The sequence below is a fragment of the Erinaceus europaeus genome, chromosome 18 (assembly GCF_950295315.1).
Source record: "Erinaceus europaeus chromosome 18, mEriEur2.1, whole genome shotgun sequence".
In the NCBI taxonomy this organism is placed as follows: domain Eukaryota; kingdom Metazoa; phylum Chordata; class Mammalia; order Eulipotyphla; family Erinaceidae; genus Erinaceus; species Erinaceus europaeus.
In genome coordinates, this window is record NC_080179.1 from 3,700,442 (window position 1) to 3,725,688 (window position 25,247).

At 43.4% G+C, this 25,247-nt stretch overlaps 1 protein-coding gene across 3 annotated transcripts in view; it reads left to right on the forward strand.

Annotated features, from left to right (window-relative positions):
- Positions 1–25,247, forward strand: part of STAT4 (signal transducer and activator of transcription 4) — a 122,829-nt gene that overhangs the window by 22,358 nt on the left and 75,224 nt on the right. For all 3 annotated transcript variants that reach the window (XM_060177552.1, XM_060177553.1, XM_007521401.2), the window contains 2 exons: positions 3,859–3,987; positions 7,362–7,506. In XM_060177552.1, the coding sequence (XP_060033535.1) occupies positions 3,860–3,987; positions 7,362–7,506 (273 nt within the window). In that variant the 5' untranslated portion in view covers position 3,859. The remainder of the gene's footprint in view (positions 1–3,858; positions 3,988–7,361; positions 7,507–25,247) is intronic.

Sequence of the window (25,247 nt, forward strand, 5' to 3'; positions counted from 1 at the left end):
AATAGTTTGTACATACATAATATTTCTCAGTTTTCCATATAACAATACAACCCCCACTAGGTCCTCTGTCATCCTTCTTGGACCTGTATTCTCCTCCCACCCACCCCAGAGTCTTTTACTTTGGTGCAATATGCCAATTCCAGTTCAGGTTCTACTTGTGTTTTCTCTTCTGATCTTGTTTTTCAGCTTCTGCCTGAGAGTGAGATCATCCCATATTCATCCTTCTGTTTCTTACTTATTTCACTTAACATGAATTTTTCAAGGTCCATCCAAGATCGGCTGAAAATGATGAAGTCACCATTTTTTACAGCTGAGTAGTATTCCATTGTGTATCTAGACCACAACTTGCTCAGCCACTCATCTGTTGTTGGACACCTGGGTTGCTTCCAGGTTTTGGCTATTACAAATTGTGCTGCCAAGAACATATGTGCACACAGGTCTTTTTGGATGGGTGTGTTGAGTTCCTTAGGATCTATCCCCAGGAGAGGAATTGCAGGGTCATAGGGCAGGTCCATGTCTAGCCTCAAGGCTGTTTTACTCCCCGAACTTTGTCAGTTGGTTGCTCTCTGAAACTCTGAAAAGCAGAGTCACCGATAACAAAACCTATAGTGAGAGGTCGTGCTTTGTGTCTGTGCAGAGAGTAGAGGCATTCCTATCTCCTGAAGGAGGGGAGAGTAAAGTGAACCCTAGGATCACGTAAGTGCAGTGAGGTGTGACTGACAGACTCTAGGGTGACCACACAACAAGTGTCAACCAAACATTGCCAGCACTTTAGAAACACAAGTCTGGAGGCCAGGCTTTGACACAAAAATTATCATGTGTCAGGACCCAGGGTTGAGCCCAGGTCCCCACCTGCATGGGGGGTCACTTCACAAGCAGAGAAGTAGGTCTGCAGGTGTCTGTCTCTCTCCTTCTATGCCTTTCCCTTCTCTCTCAGTTTCTCTGTCCTGTCAAGTAGGAAAAAAAAAAAAAGAAAAATTGGCCACCACGGGCAGTGGATTCATAGTGCTGTCACTGAGCCCTGATGATAACCCTAGTGACAATAAAAAAGAAAAAAGAAGATAAAAAATTAAAATAAAAAAGGACACAAATCCTATGAGTAGGTCCAGATGTAGAGTCACATGATATGGTACAAGCCACCCACATAAGCTGAGAAAAACAAAAATCTATTGCATGAAGGCCTTCAGAGATGCCGAGTGATATGCAATGAAGCTTTCCTTTTTCCAGCTTGTTTTCTTTCATCAAAATATTGGCAATGATTTTGTTTCAACTATCTACGTAAGAGGAAAGGTGCCCCAAATGGTTCCCAGTTGAAACCTAACAAATGTATGTTCAGATACATGATGTTGTTTCTAGGCAGAAGGTTGAACTTCTCTAGAAGCTGTGGGAACGGCACGGTGATGGATTGATCATGTGAACATTTTTTCTTTGATTAAGAATGTTTTGACTCTGGGTGGAGAAAAAAAAGTAAAAGCTGTAACTTCAAGAGACTTCATATTAATTTTCCTGAGTTAAGAAATATATCTAAAACCAAACTGTTCAGAGTGTTGTTGGAGAGGGCAAACTTTTATTTTGACAGGTTGCCTAATGTGTCAAGTCTGGGCTCTTTCTCTTCAAGTAGCTTGAGGTCAAACCACTGTCAGGTACACATAAGACCGGAAAGGTAGATTTTAAGACTTTACAGACTAATATTATAGTTATTCTTTGAAAGTTTTGTTCAGTAATAACGAATCATCAGAGAGAAAAAAAAGTACTTGCATTCTTCTTATTTTAAATATTTATTCATTTATTTGTCTTAGCAAGCAAGACAGAAATGGAGAGGCCAGAACACTGCTCAGCTCCGGCATGACACGGCATTGGAGACTGAGCGTCGGCCCTCCCACACGCAAGTCCTGTACGCTTGTCTGCTTCCCCTCTTTGGTTCCAGAAGTAGAGATTATTGGCTGAGAAGTATCTTGAACTGAAGGGATTAGGGCCCACAAACACTTGTACATGCCTTACTTGAGACAGCTAAGATGATTGATTTACACAAGTCTAGGACTTGTGAAACTGACGTGAAAGTCCCAACAGAGATGAAATAAAGCAGCAACTTCCAGATTCTCCTGCTAATATATAGAATATTGAGAATTGAAACACATGAACTTGGAAAAAAAAAACCAACAAAACCAAACTGTCTCTGAGACTTTGTGAGAACTAGAGTGGCTTTTGTTGTAGTGGTAACATAGAGCTTTGGTGGCAAGTGTGGCATGGACTCAAAGCACTTGTGATCTTCAAATCCTATAAATCATTATTAAATCACTAATAAAAAATGCTGAAAGGGTGGTCCAGGAGGTGGCACAGTGGATAAAGCACTGGACTGTCAAGCATGAGGTCCTGAGTTTGATCGCTGACAGCACATGTACCAGAGTGATGTTTGGCTTCCTCCATCTCTCATCTCTCTCTCTCTCTGTCTCTCACTCACTCTCTCTCTCCTCTCCCCTTCTACTATCCCTCTCATTAGTAAATAAATACATTAAAAAGCAGCAAAAAATTACTTTAAAAAGTGTTGAAGAGAATGCTGCAGTTCCAAGTAAGGAGGCTTAATTGGGTGTTCTTTGTGTATGGAGATACACAGCATGGATTTCTGTGAAACTTTCCGTCAGCCAAAACAGCTTAGAAGGAAGAAGAATTTTCTACTTGCCAATAGTCACCCTTGAGCTACATGTTTCAAACTGTGCAAGTGAGTCTCTACACAGATTATCTATCATTTCATCACTCACAGATTCAACCAGTCTTACATATCGCTTGGGTCAATCTGCAGGTGTGAACTATGAGGATAAGGGAGACTGCTATCAATTATGCGTCGTTTTTTTTCTTACTATGTGGGTGTTGGTTCCCCAGTTCCAAAGTGGGTCAAGAGTCAAGTGCATATGGAAAAATTTTTTTAGCATTCCCAGAGAGAAAATATAACCGAACAGACCATATCGGATAATACCAATGCAGTCCAAGAGCAGGAAGAATCTAGCAGTGGCCCATAGACGGCAGTGCTAAGTACTTCCTGGGAGTGGGGATTGGCTGTCCTACTTTCGATGCTTGAGGTACTCACTGCCTCAAGACCAGCTTAATGGCCAAACCAGCGCAGAATGTCCTAAGAGGAAAAGTCCTTTCTGTCATCAAAGGAAAATCTTTTTTAGAAACAGGTACTTGTGCAGGCCTTGTGTAAAAAGTGAAGTGGTTAAACAGACTTTTGAAAAGTGGAGGAAGCCTGTATGGTAAATACTAGGAGTGGCCTTCATGCTGCTCACGGGAGAGTCATGTAGAGGAGATCTGGGAGGGGATCTGGGAGGAAGTGGCTGAGGATACAAACCTGGCCTGAGGAGGAGGGGGGTGGAGTGAGGGCTGCTGGGTGTGGCTGGGGGAAGCTTTCTGGAGGAGGTGGACCAGGAGTTCCTGTCAGAGCAAGGATGTGGTTTGAGGCAGAAAAAGAATCCTCTCTCCTTCATTGGGGATGACCTAGGAAACAGTTTACAAGAACTGTTTACCCCGTGGTCTGACTTTTTCATAGTTCGTTTGCTCACTTAGCACTCCGCCACTCCGGCTGCTGGGGGTGTCCGTGATTGAACCTCGTATCTCCAACCTCAGCACAGAAACCTTTTGCGCGACCATTATGCTCTCTCGCCCAGAGTGCTTCGTCTGTTAAATTGCAAGCACTCTCTCTTTTTTGTTTTTTTTGATTGAGTGACTCTAAAAGAAGCTAAACTTCCTACAACTACTGGGCAATTTTGTTTTTTGCAGGAACTCTTAGAAAGGAAGAACACGTGTACCACAGTTCCTAACTCACATGATTCCTAAGCTCAAACTTTACTTCTCTTTCCATAGCATGTCTCAGTGGAATCAAGTCCAGCAGTTAGAAATAAAATTTTTGGAGCAAGTAGATCAATTCTATGATGACAACTTTCCCATGGAAATCCGACATCTGCTGGCCCAATGGATTGAAAGTCAAGACTGGTAAGATCAAACGTTCAGGAGAGTACAGTTACTTCCCTTAGTGTTAGGAAAGTTGTATAGTATTTCCTTAGGTAACAATTTTGATGACTGGAGGACTCTGAAACACAATTCCATCAGGGACCAGAGAGAGAAGAGAAAAAAGGGAAAGACATTCATAAGTAGTAATAGGTATAGGAAATAGACTTGGAAAGGAAGAGAAGGACCATAGATGGATAGATAGATAGTTATAGAAATAACAGTCAACCCATGTCTGTGACCTTGGGAGAACCACTGCAGTTTCCAGTGGAAGGAATGGGACACAGAACTTTAGCATGAAATTATTTTTCTGTGATCTTGTAATTCTGTAAACAAATACTAAATAACTAATAAAAAAAAATCTGTCCCTTTCTCTTAATCCTTCCAGCACTATATAGTTTGCCTCCAGGGTTATTGCTGGGCTCGGTGCCTGCACCATGAACCCACTGCTCCTGGAGGCCATTTTCCCCCCTTTTGTTGCCCTTGTTGCTGTAGCCTTGCTGTGGTTATTATTGTTGTTGTTGTCATTCGTTATGATGGATAGGACAGAGAGAAATGGGGAGAGGAGGGGAAGACAGAGAGGGGGAGAGAAAGACAGACACCTGCAGACCTGCTTCACCGCCTGTGAAGTGACTCCCCTGCAGGTGGGGAGCCGGGGGCTCAAACCGGGATCCTTACTCCAGTCCTTGCGCTCTGTGCCGCCGTCCGAACCCCCCTCCCCCACACTATATTCTGCCAATGCTGTTCTTCCTGACGTCCCCTAACTCTCTTAGATTCTCTCTATTTGCTTTCACTCTATTTGTATTTTGTTGTTTCTCCTGCTTCTTCTGCCCTGGCTTCTTACTTACCAATCCATGCCTATTTGTGCGACAGGAGTTAGAGCGAGTGGCCCGGTCTCTGCCTCCAGGTAAATCTGATACTGCTTAGGGGGTGGGTAGAGCTTTCTTCTTGGAGTCTGCCGTGGTGGCGTTGGTTACTGGGGATAGACTCCGACTCGGAGCACCATATCTGCTTTTCAAGCGTTCAGAGGTCACCAGAGGCTGCTGTTGTGACTCCCACGCAGTTCACTGTATAGTTTCTTGTCTCCTGTTGTAATTTTATATGCATGAAATCACAGTGGATTAAGGTACTAGGAGCTTGGTACAACCCACTCCACTGCTCCCCAGATTAATGTTCTGCATCTTAGAGCTCTGTACCTGATTGCACTTTGTTTTCCTTGGGGGAGGAGAGATCTCTGTGTCCTCACCGCCTGGGTACCGACTCCCTGTCCTTTGCTGTGAAGCTTGTGAGTTTGAATTTTAGATCTGTTTTGTGGAGGTTTCCCATGTTATTTGTGTAGCTTTCTTGTCGTTGAGAGAGAGATAAGCTCATGCCCTGACAGTCTGACTGTGGTCTACCCCACTCATCCCAGCAAGCACTTCTCCTTGTATTTTGATTTGCAATTCTCTGATTACAGGTGACATTGGCCATATTTTCATGTGTACAATTTAATTTATTAAAACATTTAAATGTTTTAGTATTTTATCTTACTGTGAAATAGTTTTATTATTTTGAAAAATTATTTATTTTATTTAGTACTGGATAGAGACAGCCAGAAATTGAGAGGGGAAATAGAGAGGGAGAGAGACAGAGAGACACCTGCAGCCCTGCTTCACCACTCACGAAACTTTCCCCCTGCAGGTGGGGACTGGGGGCTTGAACCTGCGTTCTTGAGCATATTAGTGTGTGTTTAACTAGGTGTGCTACTGCCTGGCCCCTTAGTTGTATTATTTATTTACTGTTAGAACTCTCAGGCAGAAGTTGAAAACAGGATCAGAAGAGAAAACACAAGTAGAACCTGAAGTGATGTATTGCCTCAAAGTAAAAGACTCTGGAGTGGAGGTGGGGAGAATACAGATCCAAAAAGGATGACAGAGGACCTAGTGGGGGTTGTATTGTTATATGGGAAATTGGGAAATGTTATGCATGTACAAACTATTGTATTTATTGTTGAAACTAAAACATTAATCTCCCAATAAAGAACTTAAAAAAAAAAGCATAGCAGAGGACACTGGCAACAACTGGCCCCCAGCCCCTCCTCCGCACTGCCCAGGTGCTGACCTGCGGAGTGAGCTGAGAGTGTCGGATACCCAGGCTCAGACCTGGGGCAGCAGCACCCCCTGTCCACCCTATTGACATTGTTAAATGCCAGCGAAAGGACCACAAAACTGCAAAGGCCAGAAATTCTCATCAAATCTAGCAGCACCATTTTCTGAACGCTGAAAGTTTTAATAGCCAACTCTCTAAGGCACAGATTCACACACACACACACACACACACACACACACACACACACACACAGCGAGAGAGAGAGAGAGAGAGAGAGAGAGATGTACAAGTACTGAATAGTAAAATAGATTAAAAAAAGAAGAAGAATTTTGGCATAAGGATCCCGGTGCGAGCCCCCCGGTTCCCCACCTGCAGGGGAGTCCCATCACAGGCGGTGAAGCAGGTCTGCAGGTGTCTGTCTTTCTCTCCTCTTTGTCTTCCCCTCCTCTCTTCATTTCTCTTCATCCTATCCACCAACAAACGACATCAACAATAACAATAATAACCACAACAAGGCTACAACAACAAGGGCAACAAAAGGGGGAAAAATAATGGTCTCCAGGAGCAGTGGATTCATGGTGCAGGCACCGAGCCCCAGCAATAACCCTGGAGGCAAAAAAAATAAAAAGAATATATATATCAGAGTACTGCTCAGCTCTGTTTTCTGAACCTGGGACATTGAAGTGTCAGGTATAAAAGTCATTTTCTTTCTTTTTTCATTTTATTTTTATTATTTATTTGCCTCCAGGGTTATTGCTGGGACTTGGTTCCTGTACCACGAATCCCACGCTCCTGGAGGCTGTTTTTCCCCGTTTGTTGCCCTTGTTTTATCATTGTTGTGGATATTATTGTTGTTGTTGATGTCATTGTTGCTGGAGAGGACAGAGAGAAATGGGAAGAGGAGGGGAAGACAGAGAGGGGGAGAGAAAGACAGACACCTGCAGACCTGCTTCACCGCCTGTGAAGCGACTCCCCTGCAGGTGGGGAGCCGGGGGCTCGAACCGGGATCCTTACGCCGGTCCTTGAAGATCACATACTTCCCCACGGACAGAGCTTCAGGCGCAAGTGCCCAAGACTGATGACACCACCACACACAGGGGAACTTTAGCAGCTGCGGAGTGCTGCCGTGGCGTCTCTCCTCCCTCTTGTGTTTCCCTGCATCTCCTTCCCTATCTGATACTGAGAGCCCCGGGAGCAGACATTAAATACCTAAAGTCAGTACGATTAAAAATCAGATGCTTTATTAAAAGCTGTTTTCTTTTGTTTTGCAGGGAGGCAGCTTCTAACAATGAAACCATGGCAACGATTCTTCTTCAAAACCTGTTGATACAACTGGATGAACAGTTAGGCCGTGTTTCCAAAGAGAAGAACCTGCTCTTGATTCACAGCCTGAGAAGAATCAGGAAAGTCCTTCAGGTGAGAATGAATGTGTTCTGCTTATTCAGCATGCTCGGGTGTAAGAACCTGAAATTCCATGAAACAAAAATCAGTTTTTATACTAGTTTGTGTAGGAAAATATCAATTCTTCCGTTTAAAATTTTGTGCTATTTTTCACCACCCAACGTGTGTGTGTGTGTGTGTGTGTGGCTTTGCATATAAAACACACTATACAAATCAGAATGGAATTTACCTGCGACGTAATGCCATCAGATTTTGTGACCATGGACCATGTGTTTTCTAGCTAACGGTTTCACGGCTATCCTCCACTTCCTTGCCAGTTGTTCCTTCTGTAACAACTGGCAGTGCTGCTCTCATCCCTATGTAGAGTTCTGCTCTTGTTTCTTTTTATTTCTTCTAAAAAAATTTTTTTATTATCTTTATTTACTGGGTAGAGACAGAAATCTAGAGGGTAGGGGGGATAGAGAGACAGAGAGACACCTGCAGCCCTGCTTCACCACTTGCAAAGCTTTCCCCTTGCAGGTGGGGACCAGGGGCTCGAACCTGGGTCATTTTGCCCTGCTCTTGTTGCTAGCAAGAAACACTCCCTCCAAGTGTCTCTTTGGTGCATTCTAGTACACATTTAAAAAGAATTCATCCAGACAAAACCCACCTCTCTGTGTCCTCCCTATACCTGGAGCACATCTGTACCATGGAGCTTAGTCTACCCCACATGGCTGTTACTTTTTTTTTTTTTTCATTTTTAATTTTTTTTTTTGTTTAAGAAAGGATTAATTAACAAAACCATAGGGTAGGAGGGGTACAACTCCACACGATTCCCACCACCCAATCTCCATTTCCCACCCCCTCCCCTGATAGCTTTCCCATTCTCCATCCTTCTGGGAGCATGGACCCAGGGTCATTGTGGGTTGCAGAAGGTAGAAGGTCTGGCTTCTGTAATTGCTTCCCCGCTGAACATGGGTGTTGACTGGTCCGTCCATACTCCCAGTCTGCCTCTCTCTTTCCCTAGTAGGGTGGGTCTCTGGGGAAGCAGAGCTCCAGGACACATTGGTGGGGTCTTCAGTCTAGGGAAGCCTGGCCAGCATCCTGGTGGCATCTGGAACCTGGTGATTGAAAAGAGAGTTAACATATGAAGCCAAACAAATTGTTGAGCAATCATGGACCCAAAGCTTGGAATAGTGGAGAGGAAGTGTTAGGGGGGTACTCACTGCAAACTCTAGTGTACTTCTGCTTTCAGGTATATATTTTGCAGTAGTTTATGGATATATGTGAACATATGCTCTCTCTCACAGAAACTGGTGTATATCTAGGTTTTGGGACTTTGTTAGAAAGTGAACCACCTGAGATGGAATTAGAGTATACTATGAAAGGAAAGGTCTCACCCGAGTAATGAAGCTGAAGGCTTGTCATTCCACATGTGAAGTCTCTGGACACAGTCTGAAGTGAAGCATGTTGAGGTGGCAATCGTTGTGTTGGTTAGGTTGTGATCGGCGGATGCAATATTATTTGATATGGATTGGGAGAGGCATACGGGAAAGTGGGCCCTATCCACGGGTTCCAGGACTGGGGGAAGTAGGGGCTCTATAGTGGAGATGTGAGGTTCCTGCTGTCTTAGGGTTCAAAAAGACAATCAATAGTTAAAGTTATCATCACATTATTTGGTAATTGGGTTAACTTTGAAAAGTCCTTTTGTTATGGTTTGCTGTACAGTACCCAGTATCTTGTATATAGCTGTGCTATTGGATGCTTCTGATCTACTTGGTCTAGGCTTTTGAGAGAGTCCGCATATCAAATACACAGCCTATATATTAAAAAGATTCAGTTTGTGTTTTGAAAAACTTTGAGACATACAATTGATTTTTCCCCCTCTCAAATTAATTAACTAGTGATTTATATGTCTACATTTTGCTAGGAGTGTACATATATAAAGAGCTCAGCAAACTTAGCACCAAAAAAGCAAATGACCCCATCCAAAAATGGGCAGAGGATATGAACAAAACATTCACCTCAGAGGAGATCCAAAAGGCTAACAAACATATGAAAAACTGCTCTAGGTCACTGATTGTCAGAGAAATGCAAATTAAGACAACACTAAGATACCACCTCACTCCTGTAAGAATGGCATACATCAAAAAGGACAGCAGCAACAAATGCTGGAGAGGTTGTGGGGACAGAGGAACCCTTTTACATTGCTGGTGGGAATGTAAATTGGTACAGCCTCTGTGGAGAGCAGTCTGGAAAACTCTCAGAAGGCTAGACATGGACCTTCCATACGATCCAGTAATTCCTCTCCTGGGGTTATACCCCAAGGACTCCATAACACCCAACCAAAAAGTGGTGTGTACTCCTATGTTCATAGCAGCACAATTCATAATAGCTAAAACCTGGAAGCAACCCAGGTGCCCAACAACAGATGAGTGGCTGAGAAAGCTGTGGTATATATACACAATGGAATACTATGCAGCTATCAAGAACAATGAACCCACCTTCTCTGACCCATCTTGGACAGAGCTAGAAGGAATTATGTTAAGTGAGCTAAGTCAGAAAGACAAAGATGAGTATGGGATGATCCCACTCATCAACAGAAGTTGAGGAAGAAGATCTGAAAGGGAAACTAAAAGCAGGACCTGACCAAATTGTAAGTAGGGCACCAAAGTAAAAGCCCTGTGGTGAGGGGTAGACATGCAGCTTCCTGGGCCAGTGGGGGGTGGGAGTGGGTGGGAGGGATGGGTCACAGTCTTCTGGTGGCTGTTACCTTTAAGCTGCCTTCTTGTTGTGGGCAATTTGTAGCTAGGATTTTGCCACTCAGCTTTGAGTTTCCAGTACCTGCCACTATGCTGGACATGTGGTATATGTGTGCACAATAACCGTTGCTTGAAGAGAGGAATGAGCTAAGTGTGTGAGTCAGAGATTAAAAGCATCAGGGCAGTGGACCAAGAGGCAGGGGCACAGTAGTTAGTGTTGGACCCCTGAGTTCGATCCCTGCCATTGCACATGCCAGAGTGATGCTCTGATTCTTCCTCTCATCTTATCTCTCTCACGTTAATAAATAGGTAAAATACTTTTTTTAAATGAAGGATCAGGGGAAGGTCGATACTGAATTAAACACAGGGGTAATAGCACAATACACTGAATGTGTTCTAATATTTACAAAGTGCCTATTAGATCACATGAAAAGCATGTCACTTATCCTCAAAGCTTAATAAGGGAAGGGCATTTGTGAGACAGACAGACAGACATGCTAAGTATGTTTCCCATGTGGTCGGCCCTGGACTGTGTTTGCCTGTGTAATTTCCTTCAAATTTGCAAGATACTTGACTCAGACAGTAAAATAGCTTGTTGCCAATAAAAAAAGATCTTCACAGCATAGAGCAAATTGTTTCTTATGGAGAAAAGAAGTTTAATCTGGGCTTCATTGGATCCGTGTGCTAGTCAATAAGCCTGAAATGTGTTGGCCTGTTGCTCCCCACAGGTCGCTGCCTGCTTTTTATGGCCCATGGCAAGGAATGTTGTCTTACATCTTTGAGTGCTGGGAAAAGAATGAACTTCAGTGTTTGTGGCATGAGAACTGCAGGCAGCTGCAAGGTCTAGTCTCTGCTGTAGTGGGCTGGGCTCACTTCCCTGTGGTGACCACTGTTTCTTGAGCTCTACCTTGGCAGAGTGAAGCAGTCATGACATGGATCACATGAGTTGCAAAGCCTAGAATAGCGATGTGTGTTTGTACAGTGTGTGTGTGTGTTTGTACAGTGTGTGTGTGTGTGTCTGTGTGTGTATGAGAGAGAGAGAGCACATTAATGCAGTCCTTTAAAGGAACCTTTGCTGACCTTTAATTTGGAAGTGGAGGGTGGTGCGGTAGCTCAGCGGGTTAAGGGCACAGGGCGTGAAGTACACAAGGACCTGTGTCGGGTTGCATGTGTGGGAGAAAGAAGAGACCAGGAACTCGTGGTGGAGCGGGAACGGAAATCTTTATTCACGTGGGTGCCCCAGGGTTGGGTGCGGGCACAGTGGGTTTAGGCCACGTGGAGCTAGCAAAATGGCCGCCTCCCGCTATGCACGCCAGCCCTTCTCCAGGTCTTCTCCAGGTCGGAATGCAGAAGAGAAAGAGAGCAAAACGGGAACAGCAGCGGGTTTTATAGGGTAAAAACGGAAGTGACAGGTGGGAAACGGAAATGGCTAGGAAAGGGGGTAGAGAGAGGCAGAAGGCATGCTGGGAAGGTGGAAGCATCCTTAACCACTGTTGCGATGGTTTTAACTGAATTAGCAACACCCTGAGGGGATAACGTGGTGGGGATCTTTCAGGCAAAACAATGATTATGTAAATAGACCATAATGTCAACAATGGAGCATGCAGAGCAGGGGGGCTGGCGTTAAGGCCCAGCAGACCTGTGTAAGGATCTCCGTTCTAGTCCCCAGCTCCCCACCTGTGGGGGGGGTCACTTCACAGGTGGTGAAGCAGGTCTGCAGGTGTCTGTCTTTCTCTCCCCTCTCTGTCTTCCCCTCCTCTCTCGATTTCTCTCTGTCCTATCCAATAACAATAATAATAATAACAACAAGGGCAATAAAAGTGGGAAAAAAACGGCCTCCAGGAGCCAGTGGATTCGTACTGCAGGCACTGATCCCCAGCTATAACCCTGGAGGCAAAAAAAAATCTGGAAACAAAGGGCATACAGGTTTTTTCACTATAGGGAGTGAAACAGACACAAGAAATAGAGGGTGTAGGATCTTTGGAAAGGGGCGGAGAAAGGCAAAAGGGGCTGGAAAGGTAGGAACGTCCTTAGCAACTGTTGTGAGGGTTTAAACTAGTGGGATTTATAATACCCTGCAGGCGGGGGGGGGGGGTCTTGAGGCTAGAAAGAAGATAGATCAAAGGAATGGAATGGGTGGGGATCTTTCAGGCAAAACAGTGATTATGTAGATAATAAGGGAGCAGGCCATAGTATCAGGAATGCAGGGTGCTTTGTGAGGCTCCTCACAATTTCCCGACATCTCCCCCTTTCTTTTTAGCTAATGGCCATAGTATCAGGAATGCTGGGTGCTTTGTGAGGCAGGGAGTCTGATAAGATGAGGCAAACCTTGGGGGGTTGTGTCCCTCCTTTCTCGACCTCTCAGTAGAGAGAGAGAGAGACTGACTGGATGGATGTCCCCTCAAGTCAAGCCCTGCCAAGCTCAACCACATCCTCACAATTTCCCAACAACTTCCCGGTTCATAAGTAGCTGCCTTTTCACTACAACCATAAAAGGTAGAAGAAGGGCAGGTTCCCTTTGCAGTGGACACTAACCCCATCCAGGAAGGCCATACCTTCTTGACCTAATCAACTCCCAGAGACTCCACCTCCTGATACCATCATACTACTCGGAATTAAGATGGCAACATGTGAATTTGGGGAGGACACGTTTATTCAGCGGGTAACAGTTTTCTTTTGTCTTAACATAGAATGTCTTTAAAATAATTCACATGCATGACAAAAGTGAATTGACACAGAAAAGAAAACTAAGAGATAAATAAATCAAGCAATGAATAAACAAAGTATTTCTATCTGTGAATTAGTATTCTTAGAGTTTTCCGGCAAATAATCTAGAACTGGGGGAACTAGATCCTAAGAGTATTCAGCTTTTAACGTTCACACTGTCTTCCACAATGGCTGCCTCAATTCACATTCCTGCTAGCGTTGCTTAAGGCTCCTTTCTTTGAACACGCTCTCTAATACCTGTTGTTTGCTTTATTCTTTTGCTTTGCCTCTAGGGTTATTGCTGGGGCTCAGTGTAGGCACAGGAATCCACTGCTCCTAGCAACCATTTTTCCCCATTTTATTGGACAAGACAGAGAGAAATTAAGAGGGGAGGGGGAGAAGAGAGGGAGAGTGAAAGAGAAACACCATCAGACTTGCCTGTGAAGCTTCTACCCTGTAGGTGGGGGCCTGGGGGCTTGAACCCAGATCCTTGCAGGGGTCCTTGTGCTTATGTGCGATAAATAGGGTATGCCACCGCCTGGCTCCTGTTTCTTTTCTTTGGGATAAATAAAATCTACATAAAACTTTCCTTTTTTGATCCATTTACTTCTTTTTATTCTAAATTATATATGTGCTTTCCTCTTCATTATTACTTTTTCTTAATTTAACCCATCACACCACGCCCATGCTCTCAGTCACGCTGCACTCACCTTTTATAAGTATCATATAACAAAATCTTAGTTATAGTCCATGAATATTTAATGAAGCATTATATTTTGAGTTACATCTTAAGCATCAGGAATACAGTTGGGGAAGTTATGAAACTTATAGTAAAAGACACTGATATTTTCTATGTCTTAGTTTTTGAGCATCTAAAGCAATTCCTCAAACATTCACATTTGTGAGATAAAGTGGAACAGGTCTTGGTAATCTTGTATGAGAGCAGAAAAAAAAATCTCACCAATTACATTTTGAGGGCTATGAAAAATGGTCAGCTAGGGACCACACTTCCTTTGCCACACACACGCACATACACACACACACACACACACACACACAGACACGCACACACAGACACACGCACACACACACTCACACACACACAGACACACACACGCACACACACACAGACACACACACTCACACACACACACACACTCACACACACACACACACTCACACACAGACACACACACACGCACACACACACACAGACACACACACACACTCACACACACATAGACACACACACACACACATACACGACTGAGGTTCCAGCTTAGCCCTCAGCTCTGGGAAGGAAGCCTCTGCTGTCATGCTTTTCGTTCTGCCTCTCAGTATGAAGAAGTCAGCCTGGAGTGGTGCAAACTCAGTGACAACAACAACATTCAAACAGGAAATAGACTCAGCTGGGTGGGTGAAAACACACGTGCACTGATGACTCCCAGCTGACGGTGCTGTCCTACTCTGCACCACACAGTGGCCTTTTGCACTTCCACTGCATTTTAGAGCTGAAAACTAAGCCAGAAGTGGATGGATGCCTTCTGGCCCGGTCTGTACCAGTTCTGCTGCTAGTTTGGAGTATCAGATGGAGTGAGATTTTAGCATAGCAAAGTCAAATACCAGGCACATCATTGCAACATCTAGGGAAGGGGGAAAGGTTGTATGCTTGTTTGTTTGTTTTGTCTCCAGGGTTATTGCTGGGGCTCGGTGTCTACACTACAAATCCACTGCACCTGGAGGCCATTATTGCCATTGTTGCCCTTGTTGCCATTGGTGTTGTTGGATAGGACAGAGAGGAATGGAGAGAGGAGGGGAGGACAAAAATGGTGAGAGAAAGACAGACACCTGCAGACCTGCTTCACCGCCTGTGAAGCGACTCCCCTGCAGGTGGGGAGCCGGGGCCTGGAACCGGGATCCTTATGCTGGTCCTTGCGCTTCATGCCATGTGCATTTAACCCACTGTGCTACCGCCTGGCCCCCAGAAGAAGGTGCTTTAAATAAATACTAAGCTGCTCTGAACCGACCACCTTTTCTCTAACTCATGCTACTGTCTCAGTTCACTCCTCTTCCTTCCCCTCATAACACACACACACAGAGAAGTACAGAGGTCGCCTCAGTCTAGGATGATGGCCTCGAAAAAACATGGCATGCACGTAGTGGTGGCTGACCCAGCAGAATGTACATGTCGCCATGTTCAAGGACCTGGGTTCGAGCCCCCTGCCCCTACTTGCAGGGGCCAAGCTTCATGAGTGGTGGAACAGAGTTGCAGGTGACTCCTTTTTCTCACTCTCTTTATCTCTCCCTCTATATTTCTGCCTCTCAACTGCTATCAAAGTATGGCTACCCGGAATAGGGGAGTTCTGCATTGGGTTTCAGCAATAATCCTGGTGGTAAATAAACATTGTGTGTGTGTGTGTGTGTGTGGATAAACAGTAATTATGTCGCTTTAATTCTGAAAGGCTCTGACTGCAGAGTTGAGCTTTTCATACCGCTTTGCAACATGGGGGTAAGGGCCGGTTTATTGCGGACTTCAACTATTTCCTTGGCACACGGTCCCAAGACATGCTTTCCTCTCAGATATTCCATGATGCCCTGAAATTTCAGTCAAAATTTTTAATTTTTTAAAATTTTTATTTATAAAATGGAAATATTGACAAGAATATAGAATGAGAGGGGTGCAGTTCTCACCAGCAGAGCTCTGTGTCCCATCCCCTCCCCTGACAGCTTTCCTATTCTTTATCCCTCTGGGAGTATGGACCCAGGGTCATTGTGGGATGCAGAAGGTGGAAGGTCTGGCTTCTGTAATTGTTTCCCTGCTGAACATGGGTGTTGGCAGGTGGATCCATACTCCCAGCCTGTCTCTCTCTTTCCCTAGTGGGGCAGGGCTCTGGGAATCGGGGCTCCAGGACACACAGGTGGGGTTGTCTGCCCAGGGAAGTCCAGTTGGCATCATGGCAGCACCTGGAAGCTGGCTGTTTAATAATGACGGCCCAGTGCCACCATACACACCACTGTTTCACAGGCCCTAGCATAGGTCTGAAGGGGAGTCAGAATCCAGGAAAAGGAGAAACTGTTACACATTGAAATGGTAACCTAAAAAACAAAATTAAAAATGAGATATAGTTTTTAAATGTATTAATTACTTTATTCAATAAGTTACTAGAAGTATAGATTAACATAGTTCCCACCACCATAGATCCACATCCCCATGCAACTGAGTTCAGAATCTGTCCTATTAAAATCCAACCCAAGCAAAAGAGAAGACATAAAAATTCAGGAAGCACAGAGAATCCCAACAGATTGACCCAGACCTCAGGACACCTAAACATGTTATAGTTAAAGTGAAAAAGAGGTAAGGATGAGACATAGAGTTTCTTATATCTCGTCATTGCTACGGCCCTGAGATAAACTATTTGGTTCTTGCATGCTGCTGAATGATTTATTTATATTTTATCTGTCTTCAAATAGGTCATTTTCTTTTTACAACCCATTGCCGATTTTAATATTAATGTTACACTAGCCGCATAAAATGAGTTGGAAACACTACCTCTTCTTTTACACTCTGAAGCGGAGATTAACAGGTCAGATACAAAAACGCAATTGAGTTTTGTACTTTATGTATTTTGTATTAAAATGCATGTATTTATGGTGTCATAGAAGTTTTCTTATGAATGTATCTTAGTCAAGTCTGGTAATGGCTTTTTTTTTTAACTCCATTTTTTGCTCCATTGTTTCTTTAATGGCAGAATGTAATTTAAAAGTTCCCTCATAATTTATGTTTGCGTCTTATTATCATGGGAGGTGCTATTGTTGCTGTCTTATACTATTCATTCTTCCCTCTTACATTTTCTGCAAACATAAACTCAGTGGGCAAAGAAGTGCCCACAAGGTGTCTGAGCCTTTGCGTTTTAAACCAACCACGTCATCTCTTTGCTGTTGCCTTAAGTCTCTCTGAGGAAGAGGATTGTAGAAATAGACCTCACAGACTTTCCAAAGTTTTGCTAACAATACCACTGGTTTGTCACTGTGCTGTAAATTAACCTCATTTTCCCTGTGTTAATTTACTGGTGAATGAAAAACAAAAACAAAGCCTCAGTAACCTGAAAAACATCTGGATCTTATTCAAAACAAATAGTTCTGTGTGCACTGGAAGGAAGAAATTCTTTTTTTTTCTTTCCCTCCAGGGTTATTGCTGGGCTCGGTGCCTGCACCATGAACCCACCGCTCCTGGAGGCCATTTTTCCCCCTTTTGTTGCCCTTGTTGTTGCAGCCTCGTTGCGGTCATTATTATTGCCATTGTTGACGTTGCTTTGTTGTTGGATAGGACAGAGAGAAATGGAGAGAGGAGGGGAAGGCAGAGAGAGAGGGGAGAGAAAGACAGACACCTGCAGACCTGCTTCACCGCCTGTGCAGCGACTCCCCTGCAGGTGGGGAGCCGGGGGCTTGAACCGGGATCCTTACGCCGGTCCCTGCACTTTGCTCCACGTGGGCTTAACCCACTGCGCCACCGCCCGACTCCCAAGGAAGAAATTCTTATCAGAGTATTTTCTCCACCTTTATAAATCTGTCTCTCTCTGTGCCTCTCTCTCTCTCTCTCTACCTCTACCTCTACACATTGTCTTAATTTCCAACTTCACTAACCAATGAGCATGATTAAAATATTAAGAAGATTGGTCAACTTCCATATATAGAACCATAGATCAGCATATGAATTGCTTTGGTTTCAAGTTTCTTCTCATAGGGATTCCTTTCTTGAGTGACTGAAACACATGGTGCCAGGCCTCCAGAACCATGTAGGGGGTTCATCACAGAGATCCTCTGAGTTACTCCTCTGTTAAAATACTTTAGCAGCACACCTACTGATCTGCATGATTGAGTTTCTGTTTACCAAGTGCAATATGGGTCATACTAAATTATTTTGCTCATTTATCTCTTCAGCGGAAGCATTTCTTTATTAAATTAAGCAAATGAAATGCATTTATTTCATTTTCATAACTTATTTATTACTATAAAAATGATGTATACCCAACAGAGAAAGTTTAGAAAACAGATGAATAAAGTGGGGAAAAAATGAGTTGTAATCCTCTCTTTAGTTGAGGACCACTATAAAAATTCTGGGATATTCCTTGCCAATGATTCTATACGCATATTTTGAAATATTATAATAATATTGTAGTATTGCCTAGTAACACATTAACATAGTCATTAAATAACCAGCTAAACATAGAATAACATTAAATATCATCAAATATTCTCTTTAAATTTGTGTCATCACTGGGACTTCACTGATGGAAAAACAGACACACCTAGTCCCTCAGTTTTTTATTTGTGATTAATAGTGGGTTATAAGGTTGTGAGGTTACACTGTGTTGTGCCACTACTATCTATGTTCAGTGAGCCTCAGCAATACCATCTCTAGATGTCTAGCCTATAGGAATTCGTAACACAGGGAACAGGATGGTCCTACAGGAATGATTATTATTTGTCATATCAAAGATATTAAAATAATTTCAATCCCCATTTTTAAATGTTCACCACGGTTAAGTAAGTTGAAGTAGTTCTACATCGACTTTACAGTGACTGACACATTAAGTCTGAACATACTGAAATGAAAGGTTTACTGTAATATATGTTACTGAATGGAAAGAAGAAGAAAAAAAAAGCAGTATGTCCAGTGTGATTAATCACAGGTTTGAGAGAATAAAGTAAAAATTGAGATTCTTTCTGATTTTTAAATTTTCTTTTTTTTATTGCTTGGAACTAAAATGTAAAAAAAAGAAAGAGAACCCAAATTATATCAGTTTCTCAGATCCCAAAATCCCAGATTCACCCAGTCGCACAGGATCAGAACCTTGTTAGGGGGACTCAGAAATCTGTAGTCCGAACAGTGTCACAAGAGATCTGCTCATTTGGGAGAGCTGAGACCCACAACATCAGGACACGTTTCTAACAGTGGGGCTGCTATGTCAAGGGGTGTGAAAAATGGGAGGTCTTCTGATAAGAATTGCCAAATTGTCCTTTGGTAATGTACCAACTCACATTCCCAGCAGCACTATGTAAAAACCTCATTCCATCTTCAGCCCCGAGTCGTCCAAAGTGCTTTAATCCTTGCCAGACTGATAAATGGAAAATGGTCCATGTGATTTATTTCAACACAAGTGCTCGTTTGTTGCTCTGGTTCCCTTTCAGGGCCATTCTGTCCTCCTCTATCATCCTCTTGAGTTGTGTAGATAGATTTCATTGCCCTCAGTTACTGCTTGATTATAAAAATCACTTGGGGAGGTAATTAAAAATGTAGATTTCTAACCTCCCACTTTCCTCCTTCTTCTTCCTCTTCCTCTTCCTCTTCCTCTTCCTCTTCCTCTTCCTCTTCTTCTTCTTCTTCTTCTTCTTCTTCTTCTTCTTCTTCTTCTTCTTCTTCTTCTTCTTCTTCTTCTTCTAGCATTTGCCCTTCTTCCGTAGCCAGTCAACAGCGTCAGGCTGAGCCTGATGTAAAGTTTCGAGACCTCCTTTAAATCTGGAGAGGTGGCAGTCGACTTTCCTTTATTAAATAAATTAGAAGGATAGATTTCTTCACTTTTTATTATCTTTATTTATTAGATTGACAGAAGTTGAGAGAAAGTGGGGGATAGAGAGGGAGAGAGACAGAGAGACACCTACAGCCCTGCTTTACCACTCATGAAGCTTTCCCCCTGCAGGTGGAGACCAGGGACTTGAACCCAGGTTCTTGCACATTGTAACATGTGCAATCAACCAGGTGCGGCATCACACGGCCCCTCTAACCTCCCACTTTCAATTCTGGGTGAGTTGTAGGTCAAGAATGAGATCTGGGGGTAGCATAGCAGAGGGAGGATTCAGAGTTTGCAACGGAGAAATGCCTCCTCCTTCTCAAGAGGAGAGCATGAGCCCTGGAGGGTGAGCTCAGGACTCAGCCTGCACTGTGTCTAGGATGCATTGACCCTCTCCTCCCACCATCTATCCGATTCCAGCCGTCTTCTCACATGTCCTTAAACGCGGTTTGATTTCTCCTCCCTCTCTCCTCCCCCAGTTGTTCCTGTCCAGACAGCTCACCCCAGCAGTTAATCACACACCACAGTTACTTTAGCTAGATTAGAATCGACGTACAGCAATAGAGATAGAGTCTAACGGAAGTTGTGCGAGTATTATTTCAGAACAAGAAGAAATGCCCCAGGATAGTCTGGGAAATAATCATGCAATAAATTACATTTGCATCGACACTAAAGTAGAAGTAATGGCAGCTCTCAAGAAGATGAAATCACAAGTCAGACAGCTAGCCTAAAAGAATTAGAAATGAGTGTTTCTTTTTGATGAGCAAAACAAAGAGGCGACCTTCTGGTGTCAGAACTTGCACAGATAGATGATAAAGTCTTGACACCACTCTGGGTTGAGTGTGGACTGAGCACAGAGAATCCCCCTATATGGGGAGAGTATATAAATATTATTAACTATAAACTCCGTCTATCTGACCTAGGACCCATGTCTATTCATATTTGTCACAGGAGCCTATGTAACCTCTGCATCCCTGTTGGTCTGAACTTGAATGCTTTTCAGCCACCAAGTTTCAGATGCTGTCATGACATCAACCTGACTTCCCTGGGCAGATGACCTCACCCATGTGTCCTGGAGCCTCCCCTCCCCAGAGCCCTGCCCCACTAGGGACAGACAGACACAGGCTGGGGGTGTGGATCCACCTGTCCATGTCCAGCAGAGAAGCAATTATAGAAGCCAGACCTTTCACTTTCTGCTCCCTATAAAGATCTTTGGTCCATGCCCCCAGAGGGATAAAGAACAGAGAAGTTTCCAGTAGAGGGTGTGGTGGAAATTGTATGGAATTGTTCCACTTTTACCCCACAACCCTGTCGGTCATTATTAAATCACTAATAAAATAAAATGTTTTAAAAACAATAATAAATATAACATTGATCACTTAAAAAAAAGAAGCCAACCCTTTTAAATACACTAAGTAATGTACATTACTTCTAATAAAATAACAAAACAATTATAGTATCAATGATGACATCATATGGAATTTTTCAAGCAAGGTTGGGAAAATACCATTCCAGTGACTGAAAGACAATTTCCCAGACTGATAAACTTGGTTGGAAGCATAATTCCCTTATTTTCTGTCTTCCTTCTCCAAAGAAACCTGCTAGTCTTTGTAGTCCCAGACGTGCATAGCCAACAGCACTGGCTGTATGACAGGGGGCGTGCTGTGGTGGGAAAGCCCAATGCTTCGAGTACAGACAAGGCATGATGTGTCATGCTGGCAGTCTCCCTAGAACTGTTTTATATTTCTAATAAACGTTCAGATGAAAACATACAGAGGATGGAAAACACGAATTATGCAACTAAGAGTTGTGACTTCCTGTTATACCGAGGGAGGAGGTGAGAATAGAAACAGTAAGAGAGAAACTATTCTTAAGCGCTACTGTTTGATATAGTGAGGCCGCTGCTGCTGCCGCTTTCCCTTCCCCACTGTACAGAGAGAATACTTCACTGTCTGGTTACTCAATTCTGCATATGAACATCTTAAGAAAAATAATTCTTTAGATGTGGAAAGAATCTTAGAAACAGCAAATGTCTATGCGACAAATAACCCACAAAACGTTTTTGTAGGAAAGAGACACCCTCTTGATAGATGATCTATTTACTACCACTTTGATAACACTTCAGGCTAGATTTTCATCATCTCTATGTATGAGTCAACTTTAAAATTTGTATTAACAGCTTAGTACTGAATACTTGAGTATTGAATGCATCAATACTTAAGGCTGGAATTTTTAAAAAAATTTCACCGGCAGTTTCTCCCTTTCTTTCACATTCAGCTGGATAACTGAAAACTAAATAAACGAAAACCAGCCAAGCTGTAAAGCAACTACAGCCCAGAGTAACTTAAATCATCAGCTTCCTGTACCTCACTCACACCTTTGCTCAACCACAGCTTTCTTGAGAAGCAGTGTGCTTGAAATACCAAAGTCGATCAGCTAGAAGCTCGAGGGGAAACCTCCTGTGGAGGTTTCAGCTCCTGTGTGGAGCTGAAGGCAGAGGCGTCAGAACTGATGCAAACGGAAGCACATTCTCTACTTAAATCACTGTCTCAGTTTTAGCGACCTTTGACATTCTCTGCTCTTGAGAAAACTTTCTCTGTGAAAAAGTTTCTTTTTATAAAACGAAGAACTTTCACAGTTTTTGTTGTGCAATTTCCCTTAGTATTTTCCCCTATACTATTTCCCTGGTCCTCTGGCTAAAACTCTATAAGGAACTCTCTAAACTGTATCTTTAATCTGTTTGATTCCTCTTACAAATTCTAGTGAAAGCAAAAGTTGACCCTTTTGTCACCTAGTCACCTTCCCATACCCCCTTGTGAAGTTAAAAGTTTTCTAATGTTTCCTAAAGACAGTCAGTCTTATCCAAGTTTGGTTTTCAGTTTGGTATATTCCTAAGCAAGGAAGAGGGATGGAAAAGGAGGGGGAGAGACAGAAAGACACCTGCACTTTTTGAAAGATCTTTTAAAAACCTTATTTTATTTGATAGGTATTGTGGGGAAAGGGGGATAGAAAAAGAGAGAGAAAGAGAGAGAGAGAGGAGAGAGAGACCTGCAGCACTGCTTCACCATTTCTGAAGATTTCCCCCTGCAGGTGGGGATGGAGGGTTTAAATCCAGGGTCTTGTGCATGGTAGCATGTTCACTTAACCAAGTTCACCGCAGCCCAGCCCTCCCTCCACTCACCACCCTCCTTTTATTTTTATATCAAATTCAACATTTTTCCTTTGCTTGAATCCAACAAACTTTAAGTAAGTGTTTGCCTTCTAGTTCTCAAACTCTATGTGATGCTTTTGGATAATTCCTGAGAGCAAAGGGATTACAATAGACACACTAAGAAGATCAGATCCAAAGAAGGAAGAGGCAGAAAAAGTGATGCTTGCACAGTGTGGTTTTCTGGGCACCCAGACCAGCGTCAAGCAATATGAACACATGAGCAAATGAATGACTTCAGCCATGCTAGCCAGCGCTGGCTGTAAGTGTTTGGGTGAGATCTTCATAAGAGAAATCTGGGTAGTTGTCACAGGTGGACAAAACCATGTGGGAGTCAGGCGGTAGCGCAGCAGGTTAAGTGCGCGTGGCGCAAAGCGAAAGGACCTGCATAAGGATGTTGGTTCGAGCCCCCAGCTCCCCACCTGCAGGGGGGGTCGCTTCACAGGCGGTGAAGCAGGTCTGCAGGTGTCTGTCTTTCTCTCCCCCTCTCTGTCTTCCCTTCCTCTCTCCATTTCTCTCTTTCCTATCCAACAATAAACAACATTAATAGCAACAATAATAACTACAACAACAATAAAATGACAACAAGGGCAACAAAAGGGAAAAAAAAATAAAACCATGTGTGCAGACTTGTAGATGCTGAAGATCTAAGGGAGAGACGTGAGTTTCTGGGTGCTGGAAGGTGGACCAGAACTACTCACTGCTGTGAAACTCTCCCACATGGAGTAGGTACAGTAGCCAGGAAGACATAAAAATACTTCTCCTTCATATTTGCTCTACTGGGAGGTGGGCGGTAGCGCAGTGAGTTAAGCGCACGTGGCACAAAGAGAAAGGACCGGCATAAGGATCCCGGTTCGAGTCCCCCGCTCCCCACCTACAGGGGAGTCGCTTCACAGGCGGTGAAGCAGGTCTGCAGGTGTCTGTCTTTCTCTCCCCCTCTCTGTCTTCCCCTCCTCTCTCCATTTCTCTCTGTCCTATCCAACAATGACGACATCAATAACAACAACAATAACTGCAACAATAAAAACAACAAGGGTAACAAAAGGGAATAAATAAATAAATATTAAAAAATATTTGCTCTACTGTGGGGCTAGAAAATGTGTGTTTAATTGTAACTGCTTTGAAGGAATGGCCGTGAATTTTGCTCCTCTAAAGAAAGAGTCTCAGAACGGAAGTCAGAAAGTATCTGTGCTCCTTCCAGCACTACTTCTCTTGACACCCCACTGCTTTGGGTTCCTTCCTTTCTTCCTCCATCCCTTCCCCTCTCTCTCCCCCCTCACCTTTTTTTTTTTAGATCTTCTTAAATATGCCAACAGTTCATTCTTTACTTAGTTGAATAATATTTTATCTACTATAAGCATACTATAATTTAGTTTTTGTAATTTCTATACTTTGAAATATGAAAGCAGTAAAAAAAAAATAGATGCTTAAAGTTGGTAGTGTACTCCTAGATTTATATTCAAAACTTATCATACATGTTTCCTTGAATAATATGTAAGTGTGTAAATTGAAAACGAGTAAAATAGGGAGTTAAGAGAGGAAAAGGAAAGATAACTAAGAATTGTATCCTGAATATAACATAACTCCCGTCTTCCAAAACTGTTCATTTTGATGTTTTAGCCATGTGTTCAAGCATATATGATCTATATTCTGTATCTCTATGTAGAGTACTAAAATTGCAATATTATGTTTAAGATCAGATTAATCAGGGGGTTGGGCTGTAGCACAGCAGGTTAAGCACACGTGGCACAAAGCACAAGGACTGGTGTAAGGATCCTGGTTCGAGGCCCGGCTCCCCACCTGCAGGGGAGTCGCTTCACAGGCAGTGAAGCAGGTCTGCAGGTGTCTGTCTTTCTCCCCCCCCGCCCCTGTCTTCTCCTCCTCTCTCCATTTCTCTCTGTCCTATCCAACAACAACAACAACAACAACAGCTATAACAACAATAACAAGAACAGCAACAACAAGGGCAACAAAGATGGGAAAAAATGGCCTCCAGGAGCAGTGGATTCATAGTGCTGGTACTGATTCCCAGCGATTACCCTGGAGGCAAAAAAAAAAAGTAATAGTAATTAAGCATAACGGTCCTCTTGAAGGTCTGCATTGTACTTTAAAAGGGCATAGGAGAGCATATGACACAGACAAGCTTTTTTATAGATGGTATTTTTCTCTCCCTGCTCCTCCAGGTCCTCTGGTCCCTAAGATTCTTTTCATCTCCTGGGGGTTCTCCTACCCATTTATTTCTGTTTTAGCATTTTCCATACACGTTCTTTTCTTCAGCTACTGGAAACCAGGCATACAGCTGACACTGGAATATCGGCTGAGTGAAGACCTTTCCATTCTAATACTGGCCGGAAGCCCAGACTATAGCTGTCAAGGCTGAGGAAGGAGAGAGACGGCTCTGGGGCCTTGTTCCTGTGAGAGGCATGGAGGGAAGCTCTGCTGAGGGACTTGAGGTGGTGGCATGTCAGCAGAGGGCTGGGTGGGTGGTGTGGGGACTACAGCTCATGCTGTACACCAGGAGGGCGCTCA